Source organism: Lontra canadensis, unplaced genomic scaffold, assembly GCF_010015895.1.
Source record: "Lontra canadensis isolate GAN:19392208 unplaced genomic scaffold, GSC_riverotter_1.0 scaffold172, whole genome shotgun sequence".
NCBI classification, from domain to species: Eukaryota; Metazoa; Chordata; class Mammalia; order Carnivora; family Mustelidae; genus Lontra; species Lontra canadensis.
The window spans coordinates 461,577-480,690 of NW_022631166.1; the positions used below are offsets into that span (position 1 = coordinate 461,577).

Below are 19,114 nucleotides of genomic sequence, written 5' to 3' on the forward strand. Positions count from 1 at the left end.
ATGCTTGTTACCAGCTAAATAGGACTTGCTTATTTCCTTCTGAATCTTCACATGTGTTGTTCTCTGCACTTGGGAAATCGCCTTTCTTCACCACTGTTCTTTCCATTCCAAACTCATCTCTTGCTCAATTTGGGAATGAATCATCCCACCTCTCTTATCTACTCTATCTACTCTTATCTACTGTATGTAAAATATTAATTTTCCTACACTGGAATATGTTTTTAAAGTACCCCTTTCTTTGTGCATATAATGTATACACTATTTGAAAATAGGGACTTCAAGTTTTAAAAAATATTTCTATTATACTTTATGTAGTGGGCCATACACAGTGGGCACTTAATATTCATGATTGACTTTAGTACTATCTGAAGAAAACTTGGTTGATTGAACAGTAGTGAACATTTGAGAAGACAGGTTTAGGTGGGTGCAGGTGATTTTACAAGCTCTGATCTCATGGTAACTAGAATGCTGAATAACCTTCTTAAATTGCCTATGGCTGATTTCAGTTGTAAAAAAAAGGTAAGTTTTATATGAAAAGGTTAGAAGCTAATGATTATTTTTTATTGGATAGCACCATACATTCATCAGAGAGTCTTAATATTCAACACTGTAACTTCCTATCAGACATCTTAGAACAAAAATGCATGAGTAATAGAGAAATTTGAGCCAAACAATTTTCAACATGAAATTCTCTCCCAGAAAAGAGCAACAACAATTGCAAGTGTTCAGACTTAACTGGCCACTATGGAACTATGTCCTGTCTTAACTTCATTCTGATTTTATCAGTTCACTACTTCACCTTGGGAAATTAATATAAGGAGCATAAAGATTTATATGTACAATTTCTAGGATATTTCCCATGGTCATTATTTAATTTTTTTAGAAAACACTTGGTGAAAACCAACCAATTTATTTAAAAACAAAATGCCAAAGGACAGTAAATGCTTGAAACCAGAGGTTCTGTACTCTTGTAAGACCTTCAATCACCACGTGGGTCAGAGAGTCTCCTCTTTTTTTCCAGAATTTGCTTCTTTCACACACCTGCCATTTTTCAATGTGTTACAAAAATAATTCATAGGATATTAATCATTTCCATGTCCTCTGGAAACTCCTCTATAAAATTCCCTTTCATACCTGAACTGTTTCTCCTCTTATTGTAGTTCGTTTCCTACTTTAAAGCCCCACAATAGGGGCGCCTGGGTGGCTCAGAGGGTTAAAGCCTCTGCCTTTGGCTCAGGTCGTGATCCCCGGGTCCTGGGATCGAGCCCCGCATCCTGGGATCGAGCCCCGCGTCGGGCTGTCTCCTTGGTGGGGAGCCTGCTTTCTCCTCTCTCTGCCTGCCTCTCTGCCTACTTGTGATCTCTCTCTGTCGAATAAATAAATAAAATCTTTAAAAGAAAAAGCCCCACAATATTAGCTACAATACTCAAAGTATTAATTTATCACATGATACTACCTTGGGTTCAAGCCTTACTAGAAGCCCACAAATGTTTTTGTACTCATTTTTTTAAAATGAGAGAGATTGAAATCTGAACAGATTTGGATCTAATTTAATTAAGGTTTAGAGGGGGTGAGGAGAGATACCCTCATTTCTTTTCAGGAACCATCTAGGCATCTTTCAGAATCTCCACAGTTAGATTAGAGCTCAGAGAAGACCAAATCTGGAGATCTTATATTTTGCCAAATTAAAACCACGTACATTCTGAACATCTCCTGAGCACTGTTTATTCTTAATGCAGTTTTCACTTCATACACACACACACACACACACACACACACACATATGGTATATATGGTATGAATATATATATTGCTTTTGTACATTTCTCATTTGTTTCATAATTTCTGACATTCTCAGATTTTTTTATCTTTAATAGCATCAGTTTTTAAAAGTCCATGTACTGTTGATGAATGAACTAAATAAATTTGCTATGAACATATGGGACTAATTGCATCAGTATTTTTTCTAAATTTTCAAATCCATTTCAGTGAAAAATTGAGAAGAAAGTTTTTCCTACTGTGTAAGCAAGTGGAAGAATAAATTATGTTCTAGACTAAATGCTTATTATACCCTATGGGTTATATCTTTCAAAAATCTCAGATGAAAATCAAATTTGAATTGCCATCTAGAAATAAATTTTTATAGATAGTGTACACATTCGTTCCTGAAAATGTTAGAAAAGGTTTCTTGTCAAGTTCCCCAGCACAAGTGTGAATGCTCTGTTTTTGAGTACTTACTAGTAGTGAAAGGACACATTGTGGCCAGCCAACTCAAATTGCTACCCACGTTTAATCATTGTAAATAAAGGAAGCAGAGAGACCCATGTTATATTTTCAGAACTGGCATGCTCAATATAGAAGTATTAGTTTAAAAATACCACTGAAAATTCTATTTGAATTAATCTAGGTTTCTGTGAAAAACAAAATAATAAGAAGTACAATTGGTCACTTAAACATATATACTACTCATTTCATGCAGGTTATTAACTTAGTAATTATACATATCATTAAAGGACAATGAAGAGTAAATACAACTTTATAACACTTGGAAAACAGTTTGGAATTGACAAATTTCCATATTTGAAATACCTATATTTTTTACAGAAGCAAAATCACCTTTCTCAGTGGAAACAATACATCTATGAAATATCTATGTGTGTTGAACAAGACTTTTCAAAGAAGCAACTAATTGTCTCAGTGTGAAATGAACATGTATCACTGCTAAGCTTTTGCATATTGTTGAAGCATAATGCATTTTCTGAGCAGCTGGATATAGAAAAGCAATGGAGAAACAAGAGCTTTAAACAAAACGTTCATGGATCACACGGAATTAATAATGTAAAAAGGTTGAAAGAAATAATCAAAACATTATCTAATATTCTCTTATATGTTTGAGTCTCACATTTACAAGGGTTGGGCGAACTCTTAATTTTTACACATTGTGTACATCTGTTCTTATTTATATTTGTCCAAAAACATGATTTATGAACCATCTGCAAGGTATCAGATTCAACCTTGATAAAAAATTGCCCTCCCCCCAGTCATCCTGGTAGAGAACACACCAAAACTGAGTAATTGGAAATAACACAACGTAGTAATTCACATTAAATAGTAGAGTAGGGGTACAATCCTTATAGTAAATTCATAATATTTTAGATCATTCACAGGGATTTTCTGGTGTGGTACAGTCACAGTCATGATGTGAAGGTGGAAAAGTTTAGTCTATAAAATATACTCTTTGAAGCACCAGGAATAGAGATACTTCTGCAGGAACCATGCACACATGGCGAAGAAGATATTGTGTATGTGCAGAATAGTCTGTTTCACAACCCACAATTCAGATGAGAATCACTGCAATTGCTTCTCTACCACTAGTAAACTTGAATAATTTTGCACTTCATCTGTTGATATTGTTGTTTTACTTCTTTTCTGCTGCTGACACTTGCAGTCAATATTAATTTAAATTCAAACTCCAATGATGCTGTTAAAAAGTAGGTCAAGAGATCATTTGGAAAAAAAATCCAAATGTGAATTATTAGCAAACAATAAAATACACATTTTAAAAGGTGTTTTCAAATTTGTAAAACTTGAAATAGGCTAGAAAGCCATACAAGTTCTTTAAAATCATCTTCAAAGAATTAGCAGCCTCTCTATTCATTTGCTTAAGAAATGCTTATTGTTTGCCTACCCACCAGTTTGCTTACAGAAGATGTGCTCCCTATACAACTATAAGCTGTCATTATGAGCTGTTGATTTAGTCTAGAGAAGTTGCCCAGTACATTGAAGAAGTTCCAAACATTTCAATCACATTTTTTCTTAACTGATGTTCTTCTACAAAGAATCTTCTTAATTGGGGTGCTTCAACACTTCTTTCTTGATAACTCCTGATTTTTTAGTTATTCTGTAGAAGTTCTCTTTTCCGCTTAATCTTAATTCAGAATTTTCAAATTCAATTCAAGTCTTTAAGTTTTTCTTATTTCAAAAGCCATGTAAATACTGAAATATTTATAAATATGGGAAAGATACGTCATCTAAGTTTTCAGTCCAAAAGGTGTCATAAAACCTACTCTTAAAGAAAAGAATATTTAACTTTTTACTTTCAGGAAGAAATCAAAACCACTCATTGAAACAAGGTACTATACTACAAAAGCAGGTCCTTCCTCCCCCCAGCCCCCACTATTCTGGAAATGTAAACAAAAATTTTAAGTACAAAAGGGATTTTGTGCCTTTTACTTTGAACACTTATTCAGCACCTCAATGTTATTAGGTGTACTTTATGCTTGGCAAAGCAGAAATTATGTATGCTCACACAGCTGTTCAGAGGACTTCAGAGTTTTTACTACCAAATATCACTGGTAAAGCTAAGCTCTTTGGATGATAAAGGTAGCAGGGAACTGTTCCTATGAAATTCTTGGGTATCTTTCAGGGTATTCTTAAGGGGTAGCTGTCCATTGAGTAGTGCCAGAGGCAGGTTGCAATAAGTGTGATGGTTGCCTAAGGAAGGTACTGGCAAGGTGGTGGTTGGCATCTCGTGTTTATAACCTCTGCAACAGTGTCTCATTTGCATTGAATCTGAATGGTGGAAATCAGGGAGATCAGCTTGAGATGACACCAGAGAGGCCGAGGTACTGGTCATGGCAATAGAGGGTATAGGCTGGAGTTCTCCAAAAAGTCCTTGCTCTGCAGAGTCCAGAACATGGCACCGAGAAAGCATTTCTTTTTTCTTGATGGGCATTTCATATACTAATTGCTTCCAAAACTTAGAATTTAATTTGCTGCTTTTGGGTCCCTTCCACTTGATCAAGGACAAAAGTTTAATGTTGCGCTTTAGTGATTCCACTTCCTGGCAATTCACCTTTTCTTTTAATTCTGTACACTCAATCAGAATCACTTTGATTTCTCCACTGACTAGCATGTTATGGAGTCTGCTTTCCAACTCGAAAATACTCCATCCTCGTCTGAGAATATAGTCTGGAGTTAGCAGGATAATAAGTCTTCTGCTTTGCTCAACACATCTTGTGAGATCTTCAATGTATGCTACAAATCACAGAAAGAGAGAAAGAGTAAAACAAACACATTTCCAGTCTTTAAAGCATCAGGTTTGCACTCTAATAGAGCAAAAAGCCAGTCTTTCATTAAGGAACATCACATTTTCTTTTCTTGTATTGCACATTCAGAAAGTACATTTCCTTAAAAAGAACAATGAAAAAAAAAAAACTCTGCTTATTAATACTTATTTTCTGTCCCCTCATCATTACTTACAGCATTCTGTTGGCTAATACAAAACTCTGACTTCTTCAGAGTTTAGGTATATTTCAGCTATTTTAATTTATTTAATTATTTAATTCAAGGCAGGCTTCCAAATTTTATCCCAATGTATCAACAGCCCTAGGGGAACAAGTAATCATCAGATTGATGAAAAGAGAAATGGAGCTGTTTAACGAATGAAAGGTCACTGTATTTATGGGTTTGTTTTTGTTTTTCCCATAGTTTTCAACTACTAAACTACCAAACTACCAAACAATTAGCAGGTATATATAGGAACTACTTCAAAGATAACTTATAGAAATGGTGGAAAATCTCTTCTAGAATCATAGCTTGTTTCTCAGAATGTCTTTTTTATTGCAATCTTAGGTTCTCCATGTTGCCCTTCAAACTGAGAGATAGAAAAGTGGTTTGTGTGTGCCCAGGAGTTTAATTTAAACCAGCTGCTCTTTGTTCTGGGGAAGAATAAGGGGTGAAGTTACAGGTGGGGGATGGTGTGGAATGAAAGGTAAAAGAGTAAAGGTGGAGTCTATCAGTTGAGGAGTCTTTACCCTACTTTGTGGAGCAATTCCGAGAGTGAGGTGACTATGTTATAGTCCTTTCATGGTAGAAAAACACTCAACTAACTCTATTTATTCCACAGAATAATCCTTTTGCAATCATGTTTCCCAAAATCTGACCTGCCAAAAAGGGAAACACACACATGTGTTAACAAATGGAGACTTGGACACAGGTGCGGCAACAGAAAGCTGTCTTTACTACATAGAGAACAAGGCCTTGTCTAATGTACAGTGCCCTCTAGCAGAAGCGGTGCTTACAGAAGCATAGCAACATTTGTCACTGCAAATCTGCCCAAGGTTACAGACTGCTTTCAAGGAGTACATAGTGCAGGGCCACCAAACAACCCAGTACAAGCCATTTGAAAAGAGAAACTTATTTTTACAGATGCACATTTTACAGAATCTCTCTTTTCCAGGGTTTTATTTCCACCACTAGGCAGCAAGAACACTTTCACAAGCGAATATGAGTAAACTTTCTACACACCCTATAGATAAACAAAAAACTTTTTAAGAGATACACATAGAATTGCCCATTTAACAATTTGCTGTTATTATTGTTTTGGTTTTTACTTAATACATTTTAGGACTTTCTCATGCAGTAGTTACAATGACTATTTGTAAGACAACTTCTAAGTGGAGAGGGGATGTCTTAAGAATTTAAAGAGATTATTTATTTAAGAAAAAAATCAGCATTGAAAACTGTAAAAAACAAAAGTAAAATAAATAAAAACAAAAAAAAGTAAAATAAAAACACCACATAAACAACAATGGGGGAAGTTATCACTCTGTAATTATCACTTAGAGAACTGGTGAAACAGAATGGAAGGAAAGGTAGAAAGTTTCAATAGAGTGGAAAAATTCTATCCCAATGTATCAACAGCTCTGACTCTTCATTTTCTTCCTTTCTTTCTGCTCCCAAAAAGAAAGAAGTTATGTGGGAAGCTTCATCATTAGAGGTTGGATCTGTAAGATACAGTAAAATAAACTATCATGCATCTTTCCCATTATTCTTTTCACCTTTCCTCTACATAAAGCAAAGCAAAGCAAAACAAAACCCAAACCCAGAATTATGGCATCAGTGCAGGAGTCCATGAAAATATAGTTTTGCCAGGTAAATTATGAGTTAATTGTTAATTTTTTAGAGGAATTGTTTACAAAATGATTTACCAAGGGGTTATTCCAGGTAGTATTCTTCTCTCATTAATTGTAGTTTTTCATTTAATTAGAAAAATGATCTGTACAAATCTTGTCAGGAGCACATCTGCCACATAAACTGTGCCTTTATGAGCAACATTTTTTCTATGTGTTGGGATGTAGTCTAATTTATTTTTTAACTGTATTTTTAAAAACAAAAGGTTTTTCTCTATATACATACCTCTACTTAAAAAAAAAAATTACAATCCAGGTATCCATAGTCTTAAGAGAAACAATACACATACATATTAATTAATTTGATTGGGATTTATGGGCTTTGGCTTTTGCTATTCTTCTTCCTGAATGGGGAAGGGAACAGGGTACAATTTTTCTTCCCATTTGTATGGTTCTCCTCCTTCATCTGTCTTTTATATTTTGCTATTTGACAGCTAAGCCAAATGCAACATTTAGGGTTTGGGGACCTCTTAAAGATTCATTAGACAGAATTTGCATTTTCCTCCAGAAGGAATGACTGTCAGGACAGATCCCACTATGCTCAGCTGCACAGGGTGTGGATGTTGAAGGGAACCTTGGGTAGAGGGAGTGGTCCCTGTCTCCTGCATATTACACTGGCTGTGCTTATCCTGGCAAAGCCTAGTGGAGAGTTGAGGCAACCATCCAGATAATTCCGGCTGAAAACCTGCTGTGGAAGAAAAAAGGACGGAATTATCCTGGTTTGCCCTATATATACATTAATCATATGCACTGGAGTCAGTCAGTCAGTACATCAAAATTTTCCCTGGGTAGACACAGACCAAGTGTCCCAAAGAAAACATGAGCCATTTGTTTGGGCCCTGAATTTTGTGTTCCATTTCACTTGGTGAAAAACCAAGTGGAAGTTTTCAGATGTGGAGCCCACATTTCACTTCTTGGGATAGTGATCAGTGGCTGGGCAACAACCTCAATGTTTGAAAGCAGCTGGGGAGGTGCCTCTAAAAGCTGCCTGGCTCTAAGGAAAAGAAGGAGAGACTGTGCACTAGCTTCCATATTCTGGCTCTCTCTTTGTTTTTCTCTCTCTGTTTTTTTCTCCACACCACCCCCACCACCAGCTCCTCTCTACCTCCCTCTCTCTTTCTTTTTCTGTCCTGTCTCCTTCTTGTCCTTTTATCTCCCTTTTTGCTTTCTTGCTCATTCTTTCTGCCTTTCCCTCTCTTGTTTTCCCTTTCTCTTTTTATTTATCTCTGTTTACCCCCTTCTTTCCTCCCTTCTTAAGTTTTTACTTTCTGTCTTCTTATCTTTAGGAAAAAAAACAGAACATAGCCATTGTGAAAAATATACGTAAACTAACAAGAGACCAAACAGGTAGAGTTAGTATTTTTTATTTCCTAATTTTTAACCAGGGAGTTGTTGCTGGCTTCTACCCAGCAAATACCCCAAATAATTTCTCTCTTACCCCCAGGTTGCATGTCTACATCCAATGACTGCAAACTAGAGCATGATCCATTAAGAATATGTCTTGTTTTTGCATGGTCTATGAGCAAGGAATAATTTCTTTAAAGGTTGTAAAAAAAAGAATATGATGCAACAGAGACCATACATGACTCACAAAGTCAAAAATATTTACTATCTGGGCTTTTACAGAGAAAGTTTGCTGCCCCTGAATTAGAGACCATCAGGGTATTCAGGTTTGGAAAAGTTCCAAGTAAACTAAGCAGAAACAGGTATCATGTTAAGACACTGCTGGTCCATAGTTAGTGTAGTCTCTGACAGGCAGTGGTGTTTGCCATGGTAGAGCTGTGGTTTTGTGGGGGACATTTTAGAAACCTTCAGAAACCATTTTTAAATGCTTGTTACCAAGAAGAGATAATAAGGAAACTTTTTTTAAAAAGTCCCTAAATCCACAGCACACATGAATATTTATTAAAGCTTGCCTTGACTTATTCCGGCAAATTTAGCAACTGAGTACTAGAAATCCCTCAAAGACTCTTTTTTTTCCAAATAAAAAAGTATAAAATATCCCTTAAATAGAAGGTCATTATTTCTTTGTAGATTTTGGTTTGAAGCAACCTATGATGACAAAAAAAAAAAAAAGATTAAAGAGGCCTGGGTCTGATAGTCTTCTGCTTCTCTAGGCAAAGCTGTAAAACCATACCAAATTATCAGACACAAAATAAAGCTAATTAGATTTAAATTATTTGTGATCTTCACAACTGGTAAAGAAAAAATCCCCTTGAACATAGTTTTGATAGGGGTGCTTGAGTTGGTATAAATTCATTTTTCACATTATAAGTGCAAGTGCAAAGAACCTTTTTTTATTTGTTTATCCTGAGAGTTGACAGAAATTAGGAAATATTCTAGAAAGGAAATGTATAGTCACTAGGCCCACTTTGGGGTGTGTACTTATTAGAGATTGAAGAAAGTTTAAGCCAATAGGAAACAAGGAAAGTGACAAATTAAAACTATTAAAAGGAAAGCAAATTCAATTTAAAAAATTCTTTCAGGGCAATTGTATAAACCAAAATTACAGTGTATCTAGAAAAGTAGAATTAGCTCTACAAAAGTGACTTGGAAACAGGACACTTATTAAAAAAAAAAAGAAAGAAATAAAGCAATAAAATAGAAGCAGGAAGAATGGCAGCCCTAAGAAATTGCTTCTACTGTGATGTGTATACTTTCCCAAAAGAACTCAGTACTCTTATAAATCTCAGGCGCTGAATCTGTTGCAGATGTAGGCAGAAGAACACGTGAGAAAAAAAAATCTTATATATTTAGGAATGTCCATGAGGTCTTGCTACTGCCTACTAACCTGATTTATCAGGTTATCAAACTAATCAATTAGCTTCTTGTAAATAATCTTATGTCAGGGTCATTTTTAGGGGTAGTTGGTGTATGTTTAAAAAGTTAAAAGACAACTAACCTATAGACAAAGACACAATTTACTATTTTTCCAAGTTCAAATAATAATGGTTTTTATACCCACAGCTATGTACATCCATTAACAGACAAATCATTAAGATGAGAAAGGATGCATTAATATAGATACTGATTCATTAATTTTTGGCTAACATTAGCTAACTCATAGATATCAACAGTGGTATTTCTAAAACCTATGGGTTAATATTTTAAGACTTAAAATCAAGATTTAATCTCTAAATTGACATCAGAAATGAGTTCTTTGTAATTGATTGAGATGGGTCCTTTCCTTTAACTGGTATGGAGAAACCAGCAAAAATAATATAGGTTTCCTATGTATCAAAGAAAAATGTATTATTCAGCACTATATATTTGGGGGAAACTATTCGCCCTCTGGTATAACTAGAAACTTATAGTGAGGTACTTTATAATGTAGTCTCACTGAAAATACTATATGCATCTTAAATAATGAAGCTTAATACTAACCTGTTGAAAGAGTTATATAGGTTGACAACCTGACTTTGTCTGCTGATATTACTAAAGATCTGGGTCTTGATTCTGCCTCTGGCAGATGTAAGATTCTGCCTGTGTTGTCTGCCACAAAGATTGAGGCAATAAAATTTTTATTTAACTAGGTGTATGTGTGGGAAGGAGGGGCTTTCTAAACAGTGTGTGGTATTACTTACCCTACAAAAACTTTCCCTTTCTCCTCCCTCTCCAAGTCCTTGGCTTGATATTTCATAGATAGTTCATTGGCTTAAATTTTTTGGTAAACATTTTGTTCTCTACTGAGTAATGTTAAGGATACTAATTAATTGTTATTAATAGGTTGGTTGATCAATGGCAAACATGGATTTGCTGTGACCTTGCAAGTATAGTGAACTATATTTATTCACAGTTTTGACTTTGAAGACTGCTATTTCTGGTAATGAATCCCTTACTTTTACTGTTACATTTTACCTATGTAAAATGGGAAGCATAACAGTAGGCAGAATCTACTCTGGAATATTATCCTCATCTCTAAATTCTTTCTAATCTCTCTTCACCTCTTTCCTGAGAGTAAAGATAGGTAATGGAAAACATTCAGAGAATATTGAGGGAAAGATAATGTGGAGAGTAGCAAACAAAACAAAAACAAAAACAAAACAAAAAAAACACAAAAACCAAAAAACAAAAAACAAAAAAAACACCCTGCAAAATGTCCTTTCCCTCCTCTTTTTTCCCTTACCCTCATGCCCTAGAAACTTGTAGATGGAATTAGTTTCATTCAGTGCAATCTTATGAATAGGAACAAGACTACCTGCTCCTTAAATTGTCTTTTCTGTGGCTCCTTTGTACTTAAAGACAGTTTTATCCAGGTCTTCTGATCCTTTTTTTTTTTTTAAAGGTGTCTGTTCTTTGTGCCCCTCAAGCAGTAGACTTCTTGATTGAAATTATACACAGTTCTTTCTTAACCTCAAACTCTCGTGAGAAACTTTAGTCCATTGACATCAGCACATTTGGGGGCATATTGAGGTACAATTCCCTTTCTCTTGACTTTAACATGAAGGAGATAGTGGGCATATCTAATTTTATTCCATTTGAGTTAATTGCTTACAATGTGTTAAATTTCCACGGTTGTGCATGTCACCCCTGCCTCACAGTTTTTAAGTCACAGACATCAGAATGCCTAGAAAAGGATTTTATTACTCCCCAAGGAAAATTTACTTGAATAGTGTCCAATATGTCCAGCTATTAGAGGAACTATTGGCAATGGGTACTTACAGATCCATGTACAAAAATATTTTTTGCATGCCTCACTTAGAAGTGACTAGGGATCATCTGACACCAGATGTATTCTCCACTCATTTGTCATTCTACTGTCAGCACAATCACATGGCTAGCACTAAGTATTAGAAAACTGAAGATTAGAATAGTGAGGAAATGTAAGAATGTAATCAGACATTATCATTTTCCCTTAAATTACTGAAGGAGTTAGGGGATTCTTGAGTTTCACTCACTCAATTACTCCTTCAGTAATACTGATACTTGAGGCCAAATTCATAAATATAACTTCAGCAGACAGAGATGATCAAACATACATGTGACAGTATCTTTAGTATACTAATGTCTTTCTCTAGTGTAATAATGCATGAATAACTCACATAGAGATCCCCTCAGTCTTTCTATGAATAGAAGGGAACATTAAGATAAATCATTTTGAAGGAATTTTTTCTCTTCAAAGTCTACTTAGATATTTGTAGATTTTTCTGAAGTTTCAGATAGAACAGGCTCAATTTTTAATTATTAATAAATATTACATAGGTATTTTTAAGTATTTTTAAGTACCTTGATTGCTTTCTTTTAAAGGCAAGCAACAGCTACAGGATTGGGTTGTTTCTACTTTTAGTCTTAGAATGTTATTTTCTCCACCTGATCAGTGGCCTTGAGCCTAATTCAATAACATTTTATATTTTTATGTTTTTTAATCCTTGCAGAAACACTGAGATAAGATGGGATAAAGAACCTAAATGGTACTCATCCAAAAATGTCCCCAATCTCAGGATCTCAATTGCACAGCTGGGTTCTATTGGTCACATGTCAGCTTCAGAGCACATCTGTTCATTCCTCAAGGATCCACTAGGCCCCATGAACAAAATGTGCTCTGTGTACAGTACTTTACACCACAAAACCCAGCAGCTGCAGGGGTGAGAAAATCTCTACTTCTCAAGTTTGTGTCTCTAGGCAGTTTGAGTAGGGTGTTTTCTATCTGGCTTTCTTTTGGTTGTCTGTCAGTTCTGACATTCAGACGCCTGTTGGCAACAAAGTTGCTTTTGCTATTCTCAGGACAGATGTTTCTAGCCTGGGAAGAGACAAACCAAATTTTTACTGGAAAGTAGGAATTCTTGCCACATTCAGGCACCAAACCTGAGAAAACACAAGGAAGATCTTGGCTACAGGCTCAAGAATGGAAAGGTAGGCCACTGCCAGGAAAATAATGTCCAGAGCTGAAGACTTTTAGTTTTAGCCTTTATGAAAAAAATATATGTGTCAAATCTCCCCATCTCTGCTGCCTCATGATGGCCAAAGGACACTTCCCTAGTAGGGCACGTGGAAACAGTGCAGACACAACCTCATCTTGGAAAGTAACATCTTTCTATTGAAGCATTTTGAGAACTGTTGGTCATATGAGGAAGAGAGAGACTGAGAGGGAGACAGAAGATGGGTGGAGTCCCCTTCATGTACTTTGAAACTATATGCACTGGAAAGGTATGTGTGCTAATGAGATTGAGTTGGAATACCATGAGAATGGTGCAAAAGAAACTGAAGATACATCAAAAGTGAAGATATTAAACAGTAGTGGGTTAATGACATAGACCTCATTAATTTGATTCATAGAAAATTATTGTTGTAGATCAAGGATGATATTATGAAGTCTGCCTTTACAATCCTCAAAGACCTCATTGCTAGTTTTTGGAGGAAGGAGTCGTCTTGGGTCAACATATTTTAAAAGAGATGTGAGGGACAAGCATAGCTTATAATATTGTAACTAGTTTTTTCCCCCCAGGAATGTGTCTATATTTATATAGCATAACCTGTTAAATCTGTACCAATGGCTGCAAATACAGACCACAGAAGCTTCTTTAATAACACACATACACCAAGTCCAAAATTTTCTACTCTGTCATTCGTGTGTAAATCAAGTATATTATTCATATACTTCATCAGCTTCCTGAATGCATGCTAAAAATGCCAAGAAAAAACTCGTTAATCGTGACATGGTGACTGCTCAGCCAGCTCTAAAATGTTGATGGAAAAAGAAAAATTGTCAAAGGGCCTTTTTAAGAACTTCTGCAGGTTACACTCGCAAATCAGAATTCAGAGAACATGAATTTCCTCATTTAGGAAGGAAGGATTAAAATCAAACACCCTCCAGTGGTTGCATCTAAAAACTGCATAGTTGTCCCAAATGGCTTACTTATAAAAGGAGTCTTCCTGTGCACCATTGAGTACACAGAATCCAAATCCCTGCTCAGTCTGATGGTTGTATAATCTCAAAAAAATTAAGTGGTCTTCTATGGACTATAAAATCTCTAACATCCTAATGACTTCTTGGGTGTTTTTATGTTAAGTTCTTTAAATGTCAGGGTATACTAGGTGACAACTTCCTAACATCTCTTCTTATTCAGTGAGTTACAGTCCCCAACTCAAATCTTGTAGCTTAGAGCTAGGAAATATGGCTTATATAAGCCTCACACTCTATTGTTAAAGAGGATGTTCAGATGTGTCTCTGATACACTGAAACAACTAATTTCAATCAATTTAGCCAAACAACTAGCTAACTCAATGAGGTGTAAAATATTTTACCACCTGTTGACTACATTGACCCACTGTGTTGATTAAATTGACCAGTCAGGTCACCAAAATAGACTATATGGGAGCATTAAGAAGACATAATTTGGGGATGCATCTCTTTCACCTTCATGCTGCCTAGGTCTGACTCTCACCTATGCACAATAGCTTCTTCTTTACATAATAAGCTAGTGTCATCTACTGAGTCCTAGGTAAAGTGACTCTCTTGTGTTCTATATTATCCCCATTTCCCTTTCTGATGTATGCAATGGCAAAGCACGGTTTTCCATTTCAGAAGAACTGGTGGAATTGATAAAGACTGCCTGTTGTGGTGCCAACAATTTTGGAATGCAAGAAGACAGAAAGCCCAGCACCACATTGAATCCTATTGAAGATGACTTAACAGAGAGTACAAATTCCACTTTGGTAATGACATTACTTTAATACAATTTAGGATATAACTCTAAAAATTGATGTTGCAAAATTTTTACATTTAAAAAGATACTCATGACAAAGTAGAAAAAATAAATAGTAATCTTTAATAAATTAAAATAGTAAAGAAATGCTTTTAATTTTATATCAATGTTAAACCCCTTTTAGTATTCTTTTGAATATAAAAAAATAAAAACAATATACTCTTTAGCCTAGTTTATGGACTGAGGCTATTCATATGAATTACTCACAATTTTTTTTTCTCCCAGTAGAAAGCTCCTTTTTAGCTTTCACGTTTGCCTTGTTAATGAAAAATGCCATTTAGGCACTAGCATGCAAAAATTTAAACCCTGACTTACTTCATTCTCATTATTTCCTCCTATCTTAGACACTGCTCAAACAAAATCAACAAGCACCTATGAAGCATTCAATGAGCTCAAGTTTTCTGCTAGATGATGACAGGAATATGGGATAAATGAAATATAGTCTCTGCCCTCATGGAGCTTATAATCTTCCTGAGTAGATAAAATATAAATAGATGGGAAACTATATAAAATAATAAAATAAAATGTCACAGGAGTAAAAAAGTTTATAGGCCAAAAAGTGACTTTATGTGTGAACTTTGGGCTGGAGAAATTATTATGGGCCTTTTTTTTTTTAAAGATTTTATTTATTTATTTGACAGACAGAGATCACAAGTAGGCAGAGAAGCAGGCAGAGAGAGGAGGAAGCAGGCTCCCTGCTGAGCAGAGAGCCCGATGCAGGGCTCGATGCGGGGCTCGATTCCAGGACCCTGGGATCATGACCTGAGCTGAAGGCAGAGGCTTTAACCCACTGAGCCACCCAGGCGCCCCATTATGGGCCTTTTATACAGGCAGTGATATGGAGAAGAGTAAATAAGATGTGTAAAGGTATAAAAGGCTAGCATGAACAAAAGCATTACAAGGACACACAATGTATATTGTGGGAGGCCGCAATAAGGCTTGAGACAAGGACCAAACCAGGCCCTGACTTGTGCCTCCTTTAAAGTCCGAATAACCTAACTAAAGGTTTAGGACGGGAAAAGTTGAGTAGCACTGAGAAAGGGTCTGTGCTATGTGTTGTGCACTCGCCTACATGACTTCCCACACACTTGCTAAACAAATGAGAACAATTCGGTTCGGGTCATAAGTTCATGGCTGGTCCTTGCTGCCCTAGTACAGCTCATAAATTACTTTCAGGTTTGCTGTTTCAGTACAGAACAATTGTACTGGCATCAGCCATTTGGTGTCACGAGGTCTGCTTATAGTTAATTGTGAAACTTATTATGGGAACTCATGGTTGTTTAACTAGACACAGATGTATTGCTTCTCCTATTGTAATATTACTATATATATGGCCTTAATGCTTTAAATAAACTTAGCACTGTTGGACATCGTCCTCAGTGCTCCTCCTGCCCCCATCTCTCTGCTTCTCAAGTTCTTTTCTTCATCCTCTTACCCTCACGTTCCTGGTCGATTTGTCGCGCCGGCTGCGACAGTATATCAAAGGCACAATATGGTTACAGTGAAAGGTGTAAGGAAATGGTAAAAAACAAGTTTAGGAGATTGATCTGGGCTAACACCAGACTACAGGAGTGTTTAACTGATGATTATGGATTTTATCCTACAGGAGATGCTGAACAATTTAAGGTTGAATCAGGAAGTGATATGATCAAGAAATTATACATATTTGAGGAAATAGATGGATGAGAGGAATACTAAGAAAGGCAGAGAGTAATCAACATTGTAGTAATGAGGTGATTAGGGCCTACACTAGAAGGTAAAACTGAGAATGGTAAAGATGAAACGGACACTGGATTTAGGAGAGCGATACAGAAGAATCAAAGATGACTCAGAGGTATCAACAGGTTCCTTGGGGTTCAATCAACGTAGAACTGGTATCTCAAGTCATAAAGATGAAAAGAACTACAGAAAGAAAAGAGTGGAAGACTGTGAGAAGGAGCTTGGGGAATTATTACATTTGTGGTACAGGGAGTAATTGACCAGTAAATACTGTTTTCTTTGTTTCTTTCTATGTATATTTAAGTGTGCATATTCACGTGCATACAGAAACATAGATACATATGCATTCTGAGAAAAGAGATAAACAACCAAAAATCAAGTGTTTCAAATTATCTCCTTTCAGTTTAGTGAACTTGGTGGACAGCTGATAATCTGAATAAATGTTTTGGAGTAATAGCATGATCTAATAGACTGAGAACCAGAGTCAAATAGATCCAGATTCTAATCCTAGCTCTACCAGCTATCTGATCTTGGACTACTTGAACTTATTTTCTTATCTGTAAGTTAAGGATAATGGTATCAACTCTTTTTCTACATAGGGTTATTATAAACATGAAATGAAATTATGTGAAGATATTTTATATACTGTGAAGTATGGGAAATATAAGCTTTTTAATTTTGTTATCACATGGGCACAAATTATCATATTCTGATTTGTAGTCACATTTTAACCCCCCTCAAGGATATTAATATAGAATCATATGCAAACTAATTCTAGCAGTTGTATTTACCTTCAATGGCATTTTAAACTCTTTGAAGACAGGGTCATATTTTAAGCTTTCCTGTATTCCCCTTACACTTTAGCTTGCACAGCACTCTGAACATGAACAGGAACTAAATATATATTTTTTACTTGAACCTGAATTTATTCTAAAAGCTCAAATATAGCTTTCAATATGTAGCATAATTTAAAAGTAACATTCAAGCCCAGAGCCTCCTTAAAATAATTTGAATACACAGTGAGTTCTATACCCAATAGTCTCACATACCTTTTTTTTTAACGTGTTTTTTTCCAATAAATCTGGAAATGAGTTACAAGGCATATTTTCAGTTATCAGTGACAACGAATTAGGTATAAGTAGAAGGACAATAACAGAAGACCAGCTTTGGAACTGAAATGCGTTGAAAAGGCTTTGACTTATATATATTTTTTAAGGATCATCATTTTCTTAGAATGCTAAGGCAATGTAATTAAAAAAATACCATTAAGGCACAATACCTAAAATGTAAAACCATAACTAAAACGCAAGTGAGAGTACCTTTTAAAAAATTTGCATGCCAGGACACAGACATAGTGGAGAAATTTGAATTTAATAAAATCTCCTATGAGAAACAACTATCTAAATACTTGGTTCTGACATCTGAAGCCTCCATATAACTTCATAAAAGAAACAAAAATTTTAAATACAAAACTGAAAGTACTTACTTCCACTTGGAATGAGGTCCCTTTCTGGGATGAAGAGTTTATATCCATAGTGTTTTTCCAGGACATCTGGCAGTATTTCAAGAGCAAACTGCTCTTCTTCAGGATTGTCACACTCTAAAGTATCTTGGTCCACTTTTGTGTAAGACAGATAGGCATCATATTCCTTGTTGTCTTAAATACAAAGAACAACAAGTGGGTTTTATGTATTAGTAGGTTCTCTTTAACTACTAAATGTTTATAACCATTAACAGGCTGAACTAAACAGTATAATTAGTGACTGTCATTTACAATTAGAAAAAAAAAATAAACCACATGCCATGTTATAAGAAATCTGGTACATTTCCACATAACCTAGTCATATGATATGAGCTTAAACAGTCATGGTAATGGGAAACCTATAGTCAGGACAGAATAAAAGAGAATTATTGTTTGTGACTTTTGGTGACTATACATATTTGTGATGTTCAGTGATGTGTGAATGATTAGCTCAGTGTGTTTGAATGCAGGACTAAATAGACCAAAGTCATGGATTTGAACTTTTTCTGTGCCAGTTGGCTTGGCTCTGTTACTTCGTCACGGGCTATATACCTCGTTTGCACAAATATGTGCAAGAGATCCAAGAGGGGCTGGGCCCTAGAGTCTGGAAGATCAAAATAATCCAGCCTCACTCCTGCAGACACTACTCACAACACATGCCATATTTCCAGTTGGTTAGTATCGTCATCTTCATATACAAAAAGTAGTTCATTATCAAATATTAGAGACAGCAGCTGGGTTTTATACAAGTGCATTGTATGTTATTCTTGTTCAATCCACTGCCAACTAATTTGACACAAACTTCCAAAAGAAGCCTTTGTTTCGAAATATACATCCTTCCTTTGTTGCTAAATTAGGTTTTCCCTTCACACACTTAGGGAATTAACTATGCTTTGAGAAAGTTTTTTTTTTTCCTCCTTTGCTGTGTTGGCTCTCTCTCTCCAGCCTCTCCAAAGAGAAAATGTAATATGTTCACATATTTTTTCCTCTAAAAATTATTAATACAACCACTCAAGTTATTAGTCCCCACTGGTTTTAGAAAAGCCACATGGTAAAAGTTATAGTGGTTTTCTAAATTCCCTTATTTATAGAAAATTATTTTTAAAAGTTAATATAGTGAACACAGACTTAATTTAATATTTAGTAAACCTTGTTACTTGCAAATAATAATTTTAAAAGATAGGCAAATATTT

The 19,114-nt window shown here is 35.5% G+C and overlaps 1 protein-coding gene across 4 annotated transcripts in view; it reads right to left on the reverse strand.

The window, feature by feature from the left end:
- Nucleotides 1-3,125: 3,125 nt before the first annotated feature.
- Nucleotides 3,126-19,114, reverse strand: part of IL1RAPL2 (interleukin 1 receptor accessory protein like 2) — a 1,238,422-nt gene continuing 1,222,433 nt past the window's right edge. For all 4 annotated transcript variants that reach the window (XM_032846194.1, XM_032846191.1, XM_032846192.1 and 1 more), the window contains 2 exons: nt 17,886-18,056; nt 3,126-5,037 (listed from right to left, as the gene is read on the reverse strand). In XM_032846194.1, the coding sequence (XP_032702085.1) occupies nt 4,340-5,037; nt 17,886-18,056 (869 nt within the window). In that variant the 3' untranslated portion in view covers nt 3,126-4,339. The remainder of the gene's footprint in view (nt 5,038-17,885; nt 18,057-19,114) is intronic.